The sequence below is a fragment of the Apodemus sylvaticus genome, chromosome 18 (genome assembly GCF_947179515.1).
Source record: "Apodemus sylvaticus chromosome 18, mApoSyl1.1, whole genome shotgun sequence".
Lineage (NCBI taxonomy): Eukaryota > Metazoa > Chordata > Mammalia > Rodentia > Muridae > Apodemus > Apodemus sylvaticus.
This window is the reverse complement of record NC_067489.1, coordinates 19450770-19472510: the sequence shown is the minus strand read 5'-3', so window position 1 is coordinate 19472510 and position 21741 is coordinate 19450770. Positions and strand designations below refer to the sequence as shown.

General features: G+C 44.5%; 1 protein-coding gene and 1 pseudogene across 1 annotated transcript; both read right to left on the bottom strand.

Moving 5' to 3' along the window:
- Window positions 1-3692: 3692 nt before the first annotated feature.
- Ccdc70 (coiled-coil domain containing 70) lies at window positions 3693-4364 on the bottom strand. Its single transcript, XM_052162192.1, has one exon. The coding sequence runs from the start codon at window positions 4362-4364 to the stop codon at window positions 3693-3695; it is 672 nt and encodes a 223-aa protein (XP_052018152.1).
- Window positions 4365-12462: 8098 nt separating this feature from the next.
- On the bottom strand, window positions 12463-16470 carry LOC127668553 (putative protein FAM90A10; annotated as a pseudogene).
- Window positions 16471-21741: the final 5271 nt, after the last annotated feature.

The window sequence follows — 21741 nt, the reverse complement described above, 5'->3', positions numbered from 1 at the left end:
CCACAGAAATAGATATAAAGATTTCTGACTAGAACTTCCTAAGGCTACAATCTTGACTTCTGGAGGAAAAGTGCCAGAGAGGAATCTTCATCAGGATTTATTAGACCACACCAGAGATCAAGCCTATATATCAAAACCTCCTCCTGGGAGGTCAAGAAACACAGTGGCCATCTTTGAACTGATCTCCAGTCCTGGAGTGAGAGATACACAGGGCCCTGGAATGTCTTAGGAGGTATCTCCCTTGTAACAATTCACCAATGAAGAGAGCTAAAGTGCAGGTTACCATTGAATGACCATCTCACTGGGGCCTCCAGATGACTTACATCTTACAGACACAAGAGACTGCCCTTCAGTTATAGATTAAGACACCTTTATTTTCTGGTAATTTAGAGCAGGCTCATGACACAAAGACCCTTGACCCTGAAGAGAGAGGGGCAGGGTATAAAGCCCCAAACCACAATTGTGTCCTACCAGCGACTGAAGTTTCAGTAGTTTTTGTTAACAAAGATGTTAATATCTCTGGTTTGGTAAAACAATGGACTTCTTGGAGCTGCAGGACTACAACAGTCTGCTCAGCAGAATGTGGTCAGCAGGGATAGGGATCAGTTTACTGAAACACATGAACTACTTACTGTAGGCTAAAGGAAGATGGCATTGCCTTGGTCAGTTCACTGTCTTCCTGAGTTTGAGGGCTCAGACTAACTCAGAGCTTTGATTATTACAAGAAAGTGGAATATCTGAACTGGGAAAGCAAAAGAATTGAAGACAAGGGAAAAAAATCCATGATGTCTCTATACTTCCATTTAGGGAATTGGGGGTAGAGATAGTCTCCCTGAAAATATCTCATTTGGGGGGGATGGGATGGGGGATTTTGAGGGGAGACTGGGAAGGGGAACAACATTTGAAATGTAAATGAATAAAATAATCAAAAAGTTTTTAATTTCAAGGAAAAATAAAATAAAATAAAATAGTTGTTGGTGGCATGGCTGAAGAGAAGGCACTTGCTACTTAAGAGTGCTTGCTACTATTCCAGAGATCTAGAGTTCCATTCCCAGAGATCTAGAGTTGTAAAACCCATATTGGCTAGCCTACAACTGCCTACAACTCCAGCTCCAAGGGATCCAAGCACTGACCAAACAGGTTATGGAGACCTGCAATCTTTTATGTCTTAGATTACTCTTCACTTTTCTGAGCCCTTTGGGTCTTCTTAATAACAGACAGGCACATGATTCCTTCATTGTCCATGAGGAGCCCACATTCAGTTATCTGCTTCTCCTATATCGTCCAATCCCATCCATCCCTCGGCAAACGGATGCTGATGTGCCTCTCAATGGCTACCCAAGATGTGGTTTCTCTCTATCTCAACCCCACTGCTGCTTCACCCCAATCCATCACCTTTCCTTGGACTCTGTTGTGGCCACCATTTCACCACTGCCCTCTTCTATGCTTATTCATATTACAGAAATATGCTGTCAAATTTAAAGGCACATAATTAACCAGGGACCTTATTAAACAGGACCCCAATTCAATAGATTGAATCAAGGCCTATGAGAAGCTCCGTACCGTTTCTCTCTGGGTTCCATGTGAACAATCAGATGCTGTTTCTAAGACTGAAGCCTGAGCTGGAGGTGTAACAGAGGTGGTGAATTCTTCTAGCGTATGTGAGGTATTGGATTTGGTCTCTAGCACCAATAATACCTTATATTTAAATATAAACACAGCATCTCTTCCCCGCCACCCCTCAGTGTCTCTCTGTTGCCCACACTGCTCCTGGGTCATCCCACCAGTACTTCTTACAACTCCTTATTCTGTGCCTTCCCCCTCCCCCCCACGCCCCGCATTTAACCAAGCATTTGCAGTTTCTCAAAGCACTGTGCTTTTTACATTCTCTCTATTTGGAATGCATCCTATGTCTTAGCCTCCAGATCATCCCTCTCTCTTGGTAAGAGTCTCCAAGCCATCTTCCCCTCTAGGGAACCTTTTCTACGAGTTCCTACTCATGCTTTCAAATTGCTTAAGAAAAAAGCTCAGTGAGTCTGTCCCCGTGCCTTCTCTGTGTAGTGAAGCAATGGCTCATGGATCTGCCCATTTCCTTACCTAGATCTGGAAGAGCAGAACCCGAGAGTGAGAGGTTACAACTGTGTGCTGGGTAAAAGAAAATCAGTGAGACCCACACCTTCTCTGGGTAGCTTCTCCAGGCACCTGTCAAGTGACAGCTGTTCTTCCAGTAGTCTTGATAGGAAATTGAGAAGAGGGCTGTTTCTACTCAGTGTGTACTTCCAATTCCTGCTTCAAACTGCTTTATATTTTATCTTCCATTTCCTGTCTTTGCAGCCTAGGAATGAAAACCGCAACCTCACAAATGGTAATGCTTTTACTGATGAGCTGTACTTTCTATCCCATAGCTTTCATTTGGCGTTAACTACTCTGATTTTTTTCCCCTTTGGTAGAATCTGGGTCCTGCTCTGTCTTTACCTTTTGCTGCTCTGGGTGTCCCAGCCACGCCACATACCATGCTCAGACTAGATTTTCTTGAGTATGAGCCTCAGTGATCACTTTTGATATCTGAGTGTCTAAACCATCATCTTGTTCTCTCTAAATGTCAGCCAGTTTTTCAGGACTTCATTCAATACCCAAGGTAATCACCCCCTAGATTTGGAAAGTTTATTTGGGTCTATAGCTTGGGAGGTCTTGATCCATGGCTGCTTGGTCTGTTGCTTTGATGCTTGTGTTAAATACTATTCCCTTCAAGGACAAAGTCCCAGTGACTAGATTCCTTTACTAGACTCACTACGTCTAATGCTAAGTGGCCTCTAAAGAGAACTACCATGAGCTAGGTTGTATTAGAGAAGGATCTGGAGATATGAGATCGGAGTAGATATGTTCTTTTCCTGGCCACCTGTAATCCCTTTGCCTTTCTGGGTCTCTGTTCTCTCATCAATGAATGTCATAATTTTTTTCATCAACCCAGAGTAATGGGAAAGCTTACACAAGACAGCAGGACAGGGATAAGGAACTGACGATCCAGAGTCACATACAGGGAAACCTATCTGAGTGCAAGGATACAGAGACAAGACTGTCATAGTTCCAGGATCATCCCACCAGTCTACTTTTGTCTCCATTCTTAGAAAAGGTTGGTGCTCTTAAAGAGTGTTCTTGAGCCTCTGGCCACTGTCAAAGCCCCTTTCTCCTACTTCCAAGAGTTTTGCAGACTTCTAGCGGTCTGTCAGGTGGAGTCAGGCCTCCCAGACTAGCCAAAGTAAAGACGAGGTCACCCTCATAGAAGCAGATGCCAGATGCAGGATGTCTCAGCTCCTCTCTGTCCCTGTATGTCTCTGTCTGACATCAGTCTCTTTTATGCAACCTTACAAACCCCTACACAAGCAAAGGACAATGGGAACTCTCTGGAGGCAGCCCTAGTGACCAGTGATAAAGTGGAGGATTCTTGGGTACAAGAATCAGAGGATCATACGGCATGGCAGGAAGAATGAAGCCAACTTTCTTTGAAGAGCTGTTTTGTCAAACCTCTCTTCAGGACTTTATTATCTCTTTCATGGCAAAGAGACAAATTAGTGTCTATTTCTTCTAGTACATGGGGTTAACCTGGACTTCTTCTATTACATGGGGTCACCCTGGACTACAATCCCAACCAGTGATGTCTGCACCCCATGGCCCTCTGTGTCCAGCATTCACTAAGCACGGCCTCGGGGGAAGGGTGTTGACTGTCGCTCTTCATTGGCATTGTAGGGACCGTTTTGGGGCCTCTGCTCCCCAAGGAGATGGAAGCCACCACCTTCCACCCAGAGGGCTTTCTCTTCCTCCCACAGGGCATTCTCTTCCTCCCAGAGGGACTTCTTATCCTCCCACAGAGCCTTTTCTTCTGCAAGCAGGGCTCTTTCCTCTACCCACAAGGCCTTTTCCTCCTCCCATAGGGCCTTGTCCTCCTGAAGAAGATTTCGGTCTCTTTCCCATAAAGCATTGTCCTCTCTCCAGAATGCCTTGTCCTCCTTCCAAAAGGTTCTGTATTTTTTCCAGAAAGTCTTCTCTTCTTCCCGGAAAGACTTTTCCATTTCCCAGAAGGTTTTTTCTTCCTTCCAGAAGATCTTCTCTTCTTCCCAGAAAGGTCTCTCTTCTTCCCAAAATCCCAGGATCTGGCCCCGGAAAGCCCGGATCTTGCCTCGGAATTCCCAGATCTCTTCCCTGAAGTCTTCTATTTTCTCATGGAAAATCTTCATCTCTTCCCGAAAAGCCTTTTCCTCCTGCAGCTTGTGGATTAATTTCTTCTGACGAATACTGGGCGAGGGCAGCACCAGTGACCGGAGGCAGGCCAGGCCCATCCATTTGCTCACCTTGAAGGGAAACATCTCCCAATCAGCTGGAATGGTGGATGGCTGTGTTGGAGCTCAGGGCTGTTGGCCACGCCCAGGTCAATTGGCCAAACCCTGTGAGTACATCAGAGAGAACACATCCATGAGCAACATTCACCAGAGAACAGTGTTTGGAAGCTGTCTGATAGGAGAGAATTGAATCATGCTTTCTTGATCATATTGGTGAGAGAGAATCTTTAGTACAGGAGAATGCAGGGTGGGCATGGCTTTGAGCTGGTTGACACATTCAAGGTCTAGTGTCCCCCAAACAATCTCACCCAACAAAGACGGTGGTGCTAAACTAGGAGTAAAAGATCACAAGGGTGGCATGATCATTTAAGGGGTAGATTGCAGGTCATTTGCTTTCTTCTTAAGTAATAAGTTGCCACAGTCTCCAGAGGATTTACTTTTTGCGAAAGCCACTCAAGATTCATCTAAATTCTATCTTGGGAGCTCATGTTCATTCATGTCTGGTGGCTCCCATGTGAAAGTTGTTTTTATAAGATACCTGGACAGTTGGATGGGGAACCCCACCAATGGAGGGAGGGAAATTATTTTAGCAAAAAAGCATGTTTGATAAAAAGAGGTTTAATGAAAAAAAGTGAGGCAATGCCAAATATTGGCTGTGGAGCCCGGAAACTACTCATGTGATATTTTTGCTTAGTTATGACACTGGTGAGCCAGCAATTCCACTTCCGGATGCCAACTGAAGGAAACTTCTAATTTATTACCAGGGCACAGACAAAGCACATTTAAGTAGTTTGTTCACACTTGTCAGTCTGGAAACAACCCAATTCATAGCAAGGAGAAGCAATAAAACATGGTGGTGAATTCCTTCAATGCACAGCAGAAGTACAAACAGCAACATGAATAAAACCTATGGATATTGTGATGAAAGAATCAAGGAATTTCAAAGAATAAAGATCCCAGGCAAGCAAAAGAAATACAAATAAAAAACAAAAACAAAAACAAAACAAAAAACAAAAAACAACCCCTCCCTCTCCCCCCTCCCCTCTCCCCCTTCGCGTTGGTTGGTGGGTTTCACCATCCAACTGCCTGGTGCCTTGTAGCAAATGGATTTCACATAATAGCCACGCAATGTGAGTGAGCATGGAGAGAGAGAGAGAGAGAGAGAGAGAGAGAGAGAGAGAGAGAGAGAGAGAGAGAGCAAATGCAAAGATGATACCCATGCTGTGTATGGCTGTTGACCTCACCTCCCTCAGCCCCACAAACCAGAAGTGGGGTCTCACCTCTGACCTCTTCCCCTCCTATACCAGACTTCTCCTCAGCCACCAAGTCCTAGAATTTCTGACCCTTCACATCTCTTAGAGGCACACACTTTCTGTTCCATCTTCCAGTAGCCACTTCTGCGTAGGATGTCTGTTCCTGTTTTCATGGTCTCTGGTGTTGATCATGTTGTCCAGATATCTGCCTAGATAGTGTAGCCTTCCCTCACTGGATTTTTAAGGTTCTGTCCTTTTGTATCATATCTGCTTATAAGCCATCAAATACTCTATAGCCCGAAAAGTAAAGCCAACCAACTATTTGTCTATCTTTACTTTCTTCTGTCTCTATTCTGCTCCATGTGACATATAGTTAGTTCTCTAGACATGACCTGAACATTTTATAGTTAGTTCTCTAGACACGACATGAACACTTTATAGTTAGTTCTCTAGACATGACCTGAACGTTATTATCTCTATACCAAAGCACCAACTATGTCCCTTCTAAGGTTTCCTTCACCTTCTTGGTGGGCCTCAATTCTTGTTTGTTTCTTCTTCTCCGTGTCTATCTGCCAGCATCCTGTCATTACCTGATATACTCGACATTATGTGTGGATGTATCTTCCTGCTGTCTCTGTAACCCGGCAGATAGTGAAAAATGTGGGGTGAATATAACTGATTTAGAATTTTGATTTTGTTTGTGTCATTCTATGGTTCTTTGTCTAGAATCCCTGGACTATGCTAAGTTCTTAACTTCCATTCCATTGGTCCCCTCCCCAACCCCCAACATTACCTGAACTAACTGACTTAGCCAATCCTTCCTGATTTAGGTAAGGAGATACCTCCTCTAGGCAGCCTCTCCTCACAGCCTCAGGGCTCAGGGCTGCCTCCTTCCTTCCTGCCTGTCTGCCACCGCTAGGCACAGTACCTAGTGTAAATTCTGCCACAGAGCAGATGTTCAAGAGATAGCAGCTCAACGAATGGCAGTTACCTGAATTGGAAGAGTAGAGGAAAAAATTATCTCCAAGTTTTTATCAAGTGGCCACTACAGAGTCTTTGGGAAGGATGGCAAGGTGACTTAGTGCGTGAAAGCACTTGCTACCCAGCCTGATGACCTGTCCTGGAATCCAGAGTGGAAGGAGGGAGAAAAGGCCTACAAGTTGTTCTCTGACATTTACATACACACAATGGTCCACACCCACACACATATACACACAAACATAAAAAAACAAATGCTCTTGAAAAAAAATAAAATCATTGAGACTGAGTCTTTATATATGCATTGTATGTGAAGGACAATAGAAACTTGACTATGTTTCTATAGATACTTTTATATGGCTGGCCTTCACCACCATACCAGGCTACAACTTATTTTTAAGGTTACTTACTGCTTAGCTGTTTCCCAAGTGGGAGGGCCCTGTAGCCCTCAGAGGGCAGGCAGACATTGTCACATCAGAATCCCAGTGATGCGTCTCCTGGGCTCACCACAGCACTCCTTGCAGTGACCCTTTCATTCTCAGTTCTGAGTCACAGATCGGAGGTCAAGATGAGGCCCTAGATTGGGGACTCATGAAAAGGAGTGAGCCGCTGGCAGGTTGGAAAGACTTTAGCATCAGTCACCTTGGACTTGGTCAACCATTCCTGTTACCTCGGATTTCACCTGCTGTTTCAGGAAGGGCGTTGGAATGAAGGACTCTTGCTATGTTTGGTCTTGCCTTTGGTGGGCTGACTAGGATGTGTCTTGTTCTGTGTCTCTTTAGTTTATCCTGGTTGATTTTGTTGGGATTCTTTGATATTGGAAAACTTAGTTTTTCATCAAAGGTCAGACAGGTTTGGTTATTTGTCTGCCCCTTTTGTTCTGGTGGGTATTATAGTATCCCTGGCTTTGCAGCTGATGGTGGCCCGAAAGTCCAAAGTTTTTACTTTTTTGGTTCCTTTCTGTCTTTTTGGACTGGATAATCTCAATGGAGCTGATTTTGAGTTCATGGATTCATTCTCCATCATCTTAAATCTATTGTTAAGCTCCTTGACTTAGGTTTTCATTTTCAACACCAGAACCTTTGTCAACAGAGTGAAATTTTTGCTATAGCCCAGAAAATGGACAAACCTGCTACATCACAGAGGTTTATATCCTTTGGGGGATAGTGAGTTAAGATCACCCAAAATTTACTTTCTTACCAAAATCTTATCAGTGGGAGCACTTCTGGAGTTAACTTTGACTGGCTTCTTGCTTATGATCAATGGCTTTAGTCACACAGATATTGTGTACCATAAACTCACCATGTAAGGCTTTGTGGTCATTGTTTTTCTTCTTTGAATTGGTCATGCTTTGTGTTACTTGCCTTTAAAAGACTCTGAGAAAATACACTTGCTCACTGACAGGGTATTAAGCCCTCCCATACCTGTCTCTCTCAAACTCTTTCTGCCTTTTCTATAATCATCCTCACTCCCCCATCATGGTTTCCATATTGACTGACCAGCTGGCTCAAGCACTTATCAAACATCTTCAAGGCAACACAATTATATAATCAGGAATTATGTATCCCATATAACTGCTACTGACTGTTCTTTGACCCACTCCTTGTTTCCCCCCTCTCTACCTGACAACAGTTTTATTCTGTTTCTATGTACGTGCTGTGATTTCTTCTGAGAGTCCACATGGCAGTGAGACCAGATAGTGGTGGTTATATTTCTATGTCTGGCTTATTTGATTTAGTATAATGTTGTTCAGACCGATCAAGGAAGCACATGGCATGATCTTCTGAAAGTGAAATTTATTCCTTTGCTAAAGGCAATTTCCCTCCATATTCCCTGTGTTTTAAGATGTTTAAGTAGAATTCAATTAAACTGTTTTCTGAGGTGGACAAGACAATAATCCCAGCTCTTGGGAGACTAAGTAGGGGGCTCACAAGTTGAAGGCCAGTTTGAGATGTCAAGTGAGCTCAAAGTTTCAGCTACTAAAACAGGTTGTATCTAAAAAAGAAAATATCCCCTATTATCCACTGTACTTTGCTCATGCTATTTATAAGTCTTTCACTTAATTTTCAAGTATATGAAACGTTTTCAAATTATATTGAAGTTGGAGTCCCCATGACCTAATAATCCAGCTTTAATACCTGTGCAGTTGGGGGATACTTTTAGATTCAATGAAGATAAGGGTGTACTTGTGATTCTTTCACTCTGAAAGCCTGTAGGTGACTTCAAAATTTTTGGCATCAAATACCTGAGCCTAGTCACCCCACCGTAACATCTACACATGCAAAACCACTCATGTATGTGCATGTGTGCACACAGACACTCATACTCACATTCACGTGTGTGCTACTCTCACTTGGGGGTGTCTGAAGTTGCTGACAGACAAGGTGCCTGTTTGCAGATGCCAGATTTGTGCTGATGCTCTTGGTACATCAGCAGCTGTTCTTGAACCCTGGAGAGTCGCAGGGAAGCTGGGAGGTCCCTGGAATATTGCCACAATCTTTATATTAATGGAGTTGATGATTTTTCATACATATGCAGAAAGAGTCCCTGTTATTACTCCTTCCTTCTCTAAATGTTGTTTTGTAACAAACTTAGAGTCTTTAGATACCTTGCTACATACAATTGAAGGAAAAGTATATGGCAAATATGCCAGTAAAAGTCATTAGAATGCAGATGTTTCAACATCTGTGTACATCAGCACAGGCGCTTCTCACCCAGATGGAGTCCTGGAAGAGGCACGTGTAGACTCCCTTCATCTTCAGTGGAGACTAGCTCTCACAGTCCCTAGGTAATTGCTGCAACCTGGTTAATTTTTGGCTCTCAGTTTCCTTGGCACCGAAGCAAGCTACTAAGATGATCTTTAGAGGACAATATATTTCCCCACTAGAAAAACATGAGTCAGGTATGAAAGAAAAGGTTTACATATGTCAGTGCCTACAGGGGCTGCTGAGTGATGTGGTGGTCACCTTCAGTACACTGAACGACGTCCTCTAGTGGCTGGTGAGTGGTTATGGTGAAGCCCAGGCAAAAGCATCTGTGCTGTTTTGCTCAATCCAGAGCTGACATCCAAACTGTCTGTCCTTGGAGTGGACTCCCTGGCTGAGGGGTAAGATACTCCTAGGAAAGCCTAAGAGGCTCACGGAGCGTTGTGCAACACATACACTCATGGCCACAAAGAGACAAACCGAGGGGAGAGAGAGAGAGAGAGAGAGAGACAGAGAGAGAGAGAGAGACAGAGAGAGAGACAGAGAGAGAGACAGAGAGAGAGACAGGGACAGAGACAGGGAGAGAGAGAGAGAGAGGTGGGGGAATTATTCAACATTTGATGCTGTCACTAATGCCTTGCATGTGCAGAATTCTGCAGTGGGTGTTGACAAGGACAGGTATGCTGCAAAACCCTGGCTACAGAAACTATGAGAAGGTTTCACAGTTCTGGAGTCATAGATGAAAACTGAGATTAAGCTGAGGTGTGGGGCAGTGAATTGTCTCACACTGCAGTCCATGTTGGTTGGAAACTCACTAAGTAGCCTCTTGAGATCTGAAATCAATGCAATCCTTAGGCCTTTATCTACTTCAGGGCTGGCATCACATATGTGAACACTAGCACTGCTGCTGTCTTAGGGTTTTACTGTTGTGAAGAGACAGCATGACCAATGCAAGTTTTATAAAGAACAACAGTTAATTGGGGCTGGTTTACAAGCTCAAACGTTCAGTCCATTATCATCAAGGCTGAAACATGGCAGCATCCCGGCAGGCATGGTGCAGGAGGAGCTGAGAGTTCTCCATCTTCATCTGAAGGCTGCTTGCAGAATACTCCCTTCCTTGTTGTTGAACACTCTTCAGGACTAGTGAAAGACTGGTAGAATTAAGGGAACTGCTAGGGCTTAGATCAGGACAGCTTAGGTTTAGAGAAATTCCAAAAACATGGCTGCTCTGGCAGGGTCTAACATTCAAAGTCCTCCTAGGTCTATGTGACCTGGCTGGAATGCAGACACTCAGTAGTACAATAAGACCTGGCTTTCTTTCTTTCTTTCTTTCTTTCTTTCTTTCTTTCTTTCTTTCTTTCTTTCTTTCTTTCTTTCTTTCTTTCTTTCTTTCTTTTCTTTTTTCTTTTCTTTCTTTCTTTTCTTTTTTCTTTTCTTTCTTTCTTTCTTTTTTTTTGTTTTTTTTTTTTTCTGTTTTTTTGAGACAAGGTTTTCTGTGTTGCCCTGGCTGTCCTGGAGACCACTCTGAAGACCAGTCTAGCCTCGAATTCAGAAATACACCTGCCTCTGCCTCCCATGTTCTGGGATTAAAGGCGTGTGCCACCATCCCCGAGCAAAGACCTGGCTTTCTGAATACACACCTTTAATCCCTACACACACCTTTAATCCCTAACAATGAAGGTAAGGTTTGTTTCTAGAAGGAAGCAGCCATGTTTGAAAGCAGTCATATTTGAGAGGCAAAGTGACCAATCAGAGAAATATTTGACAGAATGAGTAAGAGACATTGTACATCCAACTCTGGTAAGAACATCACAGAAAAAGAGAGTTAGAAGAGTGAAAGCAACCCTCAGGCCAACAATGTCTTCTTAAAGCTTGGGTACGGCTCTCATCACTTCATCTAATGAAATAAAAGTGACATTTACATCTAGGCCTGAGTCAAAAGAGTTTCATTCCATGTGGTACCTGTATGAATCCAGAGGATCCAGAAGGGATTAGAGTTACCTGAGCCTGCTGCTGGTTGGGGCAACAACCACAGATAACTGTAGATGTAGCTGTGTAGCACTTTGTCAGGCTAATAGCCTGGAGAGATGCAAACCACTGAAGCTTGCTAGCCTGAATTGATAGCCAAGTTGTTGAACCTCTAGCCACTGAGAGACCCTATTTCAACCACAGGATCACAGAAAAATACAGGCACTGCTGTGGGCATTGTCAGGAACACATTTAACGCAAAAGCCAGATGGAGAAAGTTTGCAATGTCCTGAACTCATGGATGGATGACAAGTGGAGTCAGTGATTTGTCTCACATTGGAGAGACTTTCGGCTAGTAGGCCCCCAAGTAGCCCAACAAGTAGCCAACTGAGCTCTGAAAAGGAGGCAGTTCTCTGGCTTTGGTCTACCATGTGACCAACATGAGCTATGTGACCTCCTACACTGCTATTACTATGTATTGTTGAACATCCTCTTGTTTCAATGGGAGGATGGAAAACCTAGAGGGAACTGTCAGGGTCCTGCACCAGGATACCCTGAGCTTGAGCCACCAGGGCTTCCTACATTAAGGTATATGTTACCTGGATTTCTGGGTGTCAACAGAGCTAAAGCTTTCAGTAACACAGCAGATATTTAGAAGGAGCGAGCAGACTGTCCTGTCTCTCAGGGTATTAGGATCACAGTTGGGAGGTACCTGTGCACGGTGTCAAAATGTCTAAGTGTCAACATGGTGAACCTGATGCAGTAGTTTGAGTGCCACTTGGGTTTGTGGATTGTTATTGGGTCATAGGTAGTGTGAGAAATCCTATGTCTTTGTCCCAGAATATGAATGCATAGACATAATTTCTAGGGTAACTTTATTGAAAAAAGTAGAAAACCTCATAAGATGGGACAACTGGCAGATAGTTTTGAACATTTAAGTAGCTGAAAGGACATACTAGAGGTCACTGATGACAAGAGTGGAGAGGACAGGTGACCTTCAGAGGGCTTCTCAGAGGCACACCTCAGAGTCCAGAGATCATCCTGAGGAGAGGGTAGTTGTAGAAAGAGGAAAGGGATGTGATCCCATGCACTATAGGGGCTCTCATCTGGAAGTAACCTGACAAGATACAGTCATGTCATCTACCTGGACAATTAGGGAGAAGATTAGCCTGAAAGAATCTGGCAAGTCTGAGCAGGGGAGTAGCATCTTCAGGTGGCAGCTCATTCTCCATCACTGTCCTTGGAGGAGGAGGAGACCCAAAGGTCCTCATAGAGGACACTCACTTTGGCCTGGGATCCTGCTGCCTCTCCTTCCTCGGGGAAGGCAGGGCTCTCCAAAGGAGGTGCTTGCTTCTCATGGGGGAAGTGGTGGGGGATCTGTCAGGAGCCTGCAGCTCCAGCAGTTACTACCCACTCTGGTAAAGATCATTCTCAGGGCTTGGCCTCCAACATGGCCAGAAGACGGCTGGTGGGACTCCATACAGGGTTTGGTTGGGACCAGTGCAGGCCTGCTATGTAGCTGTTGGTCAGTGCTGGGTACCTGGGCTGCTAGTGTCTTGTTCATGTCAGCTGTGCCTTCTAGTCCAAGTCTGTTAGCAATGGGAGGAGACTGACTGTCCATGGTGTCCATGGAACCTGGTCCTGCATGGCTCTTCTCTGGTGCATTGGTAGAGTTAATTCTTTGTTTCTTTGGAGGATTCTGGCTAGGCTGAGTGGGGCACCGGGAAGTTTTCTTACCTGGGGCCCAGAAGCTGAGTTTGGGGTTCTGTCTATTGTGGTGAATGGCAGGGTGCTGCTGGCTCTGCTGCCTTTTCCTACTGGGACCCTCAGGTTTTGACTCTTTGTGGGACAGTTCACCGATCGCATGACTTTTGGGGACAGCCACAGGGTGTTTGTGTGAGGTACCCTGTAGCTTTTGATCCAGGAGCTTTTCTGAGGATGTGTTTTTTCCATCCTGCCTGAAAACTGACTTGGCACCACCAGGGACAACCACGTTCTGACCTTCCTTCTGTCTGGAATGTGAGATGCAGGAGCTGTCAAAGCTGTGGAGGGCAGGCTTCCCAGGGCATGTCTGCTTCCCAAGAGATATTTGGTCTGGTGGCACAGACATCTTTCTGTTCCCAGGAATGCTTGGCATCTGTGGCTGCTGTAGAAAAGACAGACATATGGAGAGATCAGTAGGGCACTGTCAGCATGGAAGATGGACCACCTGGAGGATGGGCAGGTTCCTTCTCACGTGCATCTGACAAGAGGTACATGAAGAGAAATATGATGTATGGATAGTCAGAGAGACAGCTAGGAAGATGTCTATGATATTTCTTTGGTCATAGAAGAACAGTTAGAGTCAAGTTACCACATAATTTACAGCATAGTTTTAAAAATTCTAACCATTTCTCTTGGGATATGAATCAGGGCAGGAAGCATTGGCTTGCCTTACATCTGTCTCTCCCAATGGTCTTTGAGGTGAACTGTTGTGGGAAAGCTACTCTCTGGTCCCTGTGACCTCACCATCTTCAAAGCTAGCTCTGTGCACTGACTGCCCATCTCCATTTTCTCTTGCTGAGGATTCTGCTTGCATTCCCAGTCATCCACCCTCTGTGGTCAGTGGTCATAAATCCCAATAACCCGGGAAAATCAAAACTCTAGAGGCTAGTGATTTATCATTCAGATTTATATCAGCAAATTTTCAACCTACAAAATATTCACACAATAAATCGAAACTCAGGTGACATAAATACAAGCTACATACCTAGATGGGGCAGCCACACCCTAATTATTATTTAATCATCTATCTGAGAAATCCCTAGTGCTTATGGCTCCCAGAAATATGTGGTTTTGGCTCCTCTTCCTCTCCTATAGGTTCCATCTTGCCCTTCCTCTCCCCAAACAGGTCACCAGAAAACTTGGGAGAGTAGACCCTGTTTGTAATCTGACCACAGGGGGAGAGCCCTGGAGGCCTAAATCCATGGGCAAGTCAGGAGGACCCTGCCCATCCTCCAGGCGAGCTGGTCCATAAGGAGACCTGCAGCAGAGGCTCGCTCACTCATCCAAACACAATCCATCTGAACTATGACAATAAACAAATGGATCGTTGCTGCCAGAGAAGATTTGTGAAATCTCGCTTGTACAGACGATGAGGTTAGCAAATAGACCGGGCGGAAGGAAGGTGCCAAGAGGCAGAACTGAGAAAAAGGGACTTTCAAGAACAGGGTATCTACTTTACTTACAGCCAAGTTGAGCTTCTGGTCCCCCCTTTGTGGCTCCCTTGGAAATTTCTGGAAGGGAGCCTTCTGCTGCTCATCATACCTGTGGGACGGACAATGGTGCGCGAACACTTCAGCTTTCCTCTCAAATAGTCACTCACTCACTCACACACTCACTCACTCACACACTCACTCACACACTCACTCACTCACTCACTCAATCTCTCACTCACTCCCTTCCTCCCTCCCTCCCTCACTCACACACTCACTCACTCACACACTCACTCACTCACTCACTCACTCACTCACTCACACACTCACATACTCACTCACTCACTCTCACTCACACCCTCACTCACTCACTCACTCACTCACACACTCACTCCCTCACTCACTCACACATTCACTCACTTACACACTCACTCACTCTCTTCCTCCCTCCCTCCCTCACACACTCACTCTCTCACTCACACCCTCACTCACTCCCTCCCTCCCTCCCTCACTCACTCACTCACTCACACACACTCACTCACACACTCACTCACTCACTCACTCACTCACTCACTGGCCAGCAGACTCTTTACCAGCTCTCAGGCCCTTTCTGTTTGGGAACTGAGAGATAAGACATGGTATCTCCATAAGCTCGGCTTTCCCTGGAGCCTTCCCTCCTCCAGCCCTGTTCCCATCACTTACTTCTCTCTGGTGACTGGATTGAGTTTCTGTAGACCCTGGGGCCTGCAAGGATCCTTGTTCTCTTTCTTTTTCCTGGCTCCCAGAGGCTGTGGGACTAGGAGCGCATGGCCTTGCTTCATGGGACTCGTTCTGCTTCTTGCAGTGTGGCCAAAGGCCTCATGGCTTCTGCATTTCACCTGTGAGGAGCAAAGGAGATATCGGTGAGTCTCAAAGAGATCCCGGGACATCTCCACCATCAATCCCCCCTCAAGGCCAAAAGGCCCTTTAAGGTTCTCTGTGCAAGGGCAACATTCACTACAGAATGGGTTGAAAGTCCACCTGCTTGTTTCCTTGAACCTGGAGGAGGCAAGCATAATTGGGAGATGCATATGTGAAGACAGGGAGCCCTGTATCTGCCAACAGACCAATCCTGCCAAAGAGCAGGGGAACAGTTCCTTTGTCTGGCCCTCTGATTCCTCTGATATGATCAGGGCCATGGATCAGATTGACAAATGTAAGAGAGTCCTGGACCTTAGTAGACTACACAGACATTTGCATAACTATCTCCAAGATGGAAGTTCCCTGGAGGGAAAATGGGGAAAGGGAATAAAATTTGAAATGTAAATAAATAAAATATCCATTAATAATAATAATAATAATGATAAAACAAATACTGGAGATCTAATCCATCCAGTCCCATTATTCTGGGAAGTCTCTATTTTATTTATTTATTTATTTATTTATTTTTTTGGATTTGGTTTTTTCGAGACAAGGTTTCTCTGTTTAGCCTTGGCTGTCCTGGAACTCACTCTGTAGACCACGAAGGCCTTGAACTTAGAAATCTGCCTGCCATTGCTTCCCAGAGTGCTGAGATTACAGGTGTGTGCTACCATTGCCTGGCGGGAAAGTCTCTATTACCCTTGTAGTACTAGTTACCTTGCCTTTGAACCTCCTTGTTGTTTCTGTGCCTGTCCTATTGTTAACTGAAATACATCCACCTAGAACTTGATTTCTGTGCACAAAACTCACTGCGAGAAAGGCTCAGTGGTCCCCTGGGATTCAGGGGACCCACCCACCCAGTGCACTATACCAGCTGGATACACAGGACTTTCTATTAGCTTAAGCCCATATCCCAGCATTCTTCTCTGGGGGATCCGCACAATACAAAGATTTGGGGTGCATCCCTGTCTCACCTAGGCCCAGGGCTGGCTGACACACATAGGCCTCCACTTACCCTAGGGTTCTCCTCTTTCAGTGATGGGACGGTCTGTTCCCATGAGCCTCTTGGCTTGCTCTGGGCTGTTTGAGTTGGAATGGATGGAAGGACCTTCTTGGTCTTCCTTTGTGAGTCCATTTAGTGGACCTGTTGGCTTTGATTTCCTGAAATAGAGTTTAACAAAAGAGTTTCAAGCAGTGGGATTAAGTTTCAGGACAGGATAGGAACACAGGGCCTGGTGACGGCCATCAGAAATGCACCAGTTTCTGTGTTTCTACCTCCCAAGAATATTCCATCAGAAACTTAGGGACTTGAAGATGTAACATTCAGGGAATGTTTCCCTTCAAGAATCCACCACTGCTGCCAAACTCTGAAGGAGAAAGTTCTATTTAAGTGAAATGCCTTCACCCTCACATGAGAGATTCTTCACCTTTTCAGATTCACTTCAGAACACTCCTGTTTCTAACCACTCACCTCAAGCAGAGTCTGATAAATATTTCCACCTGAGAGCCTGCCTCTCTCTGTGATGTGTTCAGTGGCTTCCCTGAGCTGTGGAGTCTGGATCTGTGTACCAGGAATCTCTTTCAGGAGCCTGGTGGAACAGGACTGAAAAGATGGCGCTGCATTGGCTTCTTATAAGGTCCCCTGAAGGTCATGAGCTCTGTGATCCAATCTCATCAAAGTAGAGGTTTACTTCCACATCTCATAGCTCCTCCCCACCCACCTGACTCCAGGAGGATGGCCCGCCCACACCCAACCTGACCTCTAAACTCCCTGGAGACTCCAGTCTCTTGAGGAGACTGATTCAATTTTTTCTGACCGAACAACAACAACAAAAACAGTTGTTAACAATAAAAGAATGGCTGTGAGAATCACCATCCCTGACCTCAAGCTGTACTATAGAGCAATAGTGATTAAAACAACATGGGATTAGTACAGAGACAGACACGCTGATCAATGGAATAAAATTGAAGACTCAGAAATAAAACCACACACTTCTGGACACCTGATCTTTGACAAAGATGCCAAACATATACAATGGAAAAAAGAAAGCATCTTCAATATATTGTGCTGGTCTAACTGGCTGTCTGTATGTAGAAAAATGAAAACAGCCAGGTAGTGGTGGCACACACCTGTAATCCCAGCACTCTGGGAGGCAGTGGCAGGTGGATTTCTGAGTTTGATGCCAGCCTAAAACTATATACACTGAAGGTAAATGGAGAATGAATATTGAACTCATTGCACAGGAGGAAATTTCCTAAACAGAATTCCAATGGCTTATGCTCTAAGAGGAAGAATTGATAAATGGGACCTCATGAAACTGTAAAGTTTTTGTAAGGCAAAGGACATAGTTAATAAGACAAATCTGCAACCTCCAAATTTTGAAACAAAATCTTCACTTACCCCACATGAGAGGGGTACTATCCAGAGCACCTGATCTTAAGGCATCAGCACAGAGGCTTTAGTCTTGATTTAATACTTAAAGGCACTAAATGGGGAGTGGAAGTGGATGGCCAAACAGGGTAAATGCCTTTGAGTGGTTTGTTTTATGCAGATGTATCAGGAGAGGACACAGCAGGAATGTTAGAGCACTGACTTTCACTGTATTCTAAGAATTCCAAATTCAAGTCCCTAAGTCTCAGACTGCATATGCTTGGGAGGTGGAAATGCAGATACAGGTTCGTTTTTGATGGGCAGCCGAAGACCACTAATTCTTGCATGTCACGAAACTTAATTTCATTGGTTAAAACCCTTGTTTCCTTCCACTTCAGGAAATCAAAGCCAAGCAGAGCAGTGATGGTGCACACCTTTAATCCCTGCATTTGGGAGGCAGAGGCAGAGGCAGGCAGATTTCTGAGTTTGGTCTACAGAAAAAGTTCCAGGAAAGCCGGGGCTATACAGAGAAACCCTGTCTCAAAAAAAAAAAAAAAAAAAAAAAAAAAAAGAAGTTTAAATCCGGGCATGGTGGTACTCACCTTTAATCTCAGTGGATGTTTATTAGAAGTTGGGTGTGCTCCTAGAGACAAGGCCGGCTGCGGCTGGGTTTGAGGTTGGGGGAAGGGATTTTTCTTGTGTTGGAGGCCTGGTGTATTGAATAATGAGGTGGTAGGACAGTGGATCTCTGGGAGACAGCCAGCTGCTTAGGACAGCTGGGTGTGCCCCAGAGGACTTGTCAGGAAGAGGAATTCACAGCTATTTTAAAACGTATTAAGTGTAAAATCATGTGCTTTCTTTTTAATGGTAACTTGTCGTGGTTTACACACAAAAGGACCCACATTCCTTTTATGTATTTGTACATGTAAGTACATGCAGGTTTTTGTGTATGTGTGTCAGAACACATGTGACATTCACATGGTGGCCAGAAGAGATTGTCAGCTGTCATTCGTCATACCTTATTCTCCTTCTTTTGAGACAGAGACTCTCAACAGTTTGTCTCTGGCCACATCTGCTGGCCTTAGCTGCCACTGAGCCCTAGGGATCCATTTGTCTCTGCTTTCCCAGACCTTGGGTCACAAGCATGGGGCTGTGAATACCTGGCTTTTAAATGTGTGTTCTGGGACTTGGACTCAGGTCTCTGTCTTTATGGGGAGTCAATCGCTTTATGACGGAGATAATTTTCCAGCCTCAGAAATAGTTTCAACAATACCCCACTCCTGGTTGCAGCATCTGCCTTAGTCAGGGTTTTACTGCTGTGAACAGACACAATGACCAAGGCTTATTTTAGCTTCACAATTATAATCTACTGGAATAATGTGTAGTTTTGATTTCTCCCTTGAAATACCAGTTATTTTAGTAGATAAATTTAAGTAAGGGGCGTTTTCCAAACATTTCCACTGTTCACATTTAGCTCAAAAGAGCTTTTTCCTCCCCGTGGTCCCAGCACTCTGCCTTTTATCCTGTGTGTGTAACTCTCCCATTAGGATATATCTGTCCAGATAGCAAAGGCCAGAACCACAGGATGGGCAGGAGTGACTTCAAAATGTTTATTGTGAAAGTGAGAAGAAATGCTTTATGGAAAAGGCCATCTTTTGAAGGAGGGGTTATTGAGTGACATGGCCACTAGAGGGCGCGAATGCCTCTATTCTGATCTTGGCTTCTCATCACTAAGACTCTTGTATGATTAAGTATCCACTTTTCATAAGTTTTCTTTTCGTTCAGTAATTTTTTCATTTGTTGGCCTCTTTTTTGTCTCTTGTGGTGTTCCACTTTTCAGTACTATATTTGGTTGCAAACCCCAAATCTAACTGCTACACAGAGACACTGGGTGGTTCTCATTTCTATTGCTCATGTCCAAAAACAACAACAACAATAGCAACAACAACAACAACAAAAGTTCTGTGTGATGGTTTGTATATGCTTGGCTGAGCCCAAATTAAATGCTGTCCTCATACGAGTTGCCTTGGTCATGGTGTGTCTGTTCAGAACAGTAAAACCCTACCTAAGACAGAAGTTGAAACCAGGAGTAGGGTATTGCTGTGATAGGCCAGACCATGCTTTTGTTTAGAAGAATATGAATTTTGGGACTTTGGGTTTGGAAAGCTGTGTAACGTTTTAAGTGGGGCTTAATGGGCTATCTTGGTAGGAAGATGGAAGACTTTGTTGCTGAGAGTGTTTTGACTTGTGCATTCCTAGCCCAAGACGTTTCAGTGGGGAACCTCAGAATGTGGCCTAGAGACTGTTTTTGTGATGTTTGGTGAAGAATGTGATTGCTTTGGGCCCTTGTCTGAAGAGTCTACCTTAGTTTAAGGTAAAGAGATTTATATTAATTATATTGACAAAAGAGGTTTCAAAATATTCCAGCAGAGACTTTTTTTTTTCTGGTTAAGTCTTATGAGGAGTGTTTTGAACAAGCACAGTAATCTTAGAAAGGAAAAATATAAAATATATGGTTTGAGTATTAAAGGGGAATGAGGAAGGGATATAGAGCTGAATCCTATGTTCAAAGATATTAAATTGAACAAAGATATTAATGTTGAAAGATATTAAATTAAGTGATTGGTTACCTTGGGGCAAGATCCTACACAGCTAAATTTAGATCCAGGCATGGTGGTACACACCTTTAATCCCAGGAGACAGGCATGCAGGTCTCTGAGTTCAAGCTCAGGCTACAGGGCGAGAAGATCCAGGCCACCAAACTTAGGCTGCGGAGGAGTCTGAAAACCTACAGCTGGTGACAATGTAATAGAACATGGGATGGCCATGTCCCAGCTCTGGCAAGCAGCAGAACTCAGCAGCTTTGGCCATTTAGAGTGAAAAAGAGAAGGAACTACTGGGACAGCTGATGCTGGTTAGCTGGACCTAAGAAAGCAGTGGTGATTAAGAAGAGATCAGGAGGGCTGGTGAGATGGCTCAGTGGTTAAGAGCACTGAGCTCCTCAAAAGAGTACTGTTCTTCTAAAGGTCCTGAGTTCAAATTCCAGCAACCACATGGTGGCTCACAATGGTCCTTACTGAGATCTGAGATCCTCTTCTGGTGTGTCTGAAGACAGCTACAGTGTGCTTACATAAAACAATAAATAATAAATAGAAAAATAAGGAAATGAATTAATGAATGAATAAATAAATGAATAAACAAGCATCACTGAGGTGAACCCTTTCTGAAGTGTTTTCTGAGAGCACAAAGGACCTACCTGTGTTCCAAGGTTGTACCCTGTGCTGCAGCTGGACTTGGTAATCTGTAAGAGTCACCCAGGTGGTACTGGTTTTGAAGCCATGAAGAGCAGCGGGGGCGTGGCTCTGTGAGAGGCCATTGATGAAAGTGCAGCCTCAGCCTCAGTTGATGGCCCAGGACTGAAGGGGCCATGCAAGGAAGTTGAGGCCTGGCACCATGAAGAGAGCCCGTGAGAGGCTATTGATGAAGCTTAGATGCAGTGAAAAAATGCCAGTGTATTGGTGATGCCAATACCATGAGAGGGTCACCCCAAACAGAAGCAGCTGAATGGGTCAGCCTAAGCTTAGAGTGCTACAGAGGGCAGAGCTGGAGAAGCGCTGCCAGCCCTTTGGAGGGGTGCAGAAGATCTTATGTGGGTGCCAGACACTGAAACAAGGAGCTGTAACATTGAAGCTGCCTTGCAGTTCCCCAAGATGTTTGAGATGCCAGGGCCATAGTCTATCTGCTGAGGGAAGATACTAACGGAGTGGAACCAGCCCAGGAGAAAGAATTTGTTTCATTCAACAAAGATGAAAACTGAGCTGGAGTTCTGAAAACTGCTTTGACATCAAACTTGGAGATATAGTAGAATTTGGAGTCTGCCCAGCTGGTTTCCTGTCTTGATTCAGAGATTACAGCTAAGTGATTAGATGGATCTCAGAAGAGACTTTGAACTTTGGACTTTTAACATTGTTGATACTGCTAGACTATGGGGACTTCTGAAGCCTATGGGATTAAATGTACTTTTTATTATACTAT

Excerpts from the sequence above, each read along its gene's own strand:
- Ccdc70 (XM_052162192.1), bottom strand. The coding sequence starts at position 4,364 with ATGTTTCCCTTCAAGGTGAGCAAATGGATGGGCCTGGCCTGCCTCCGG.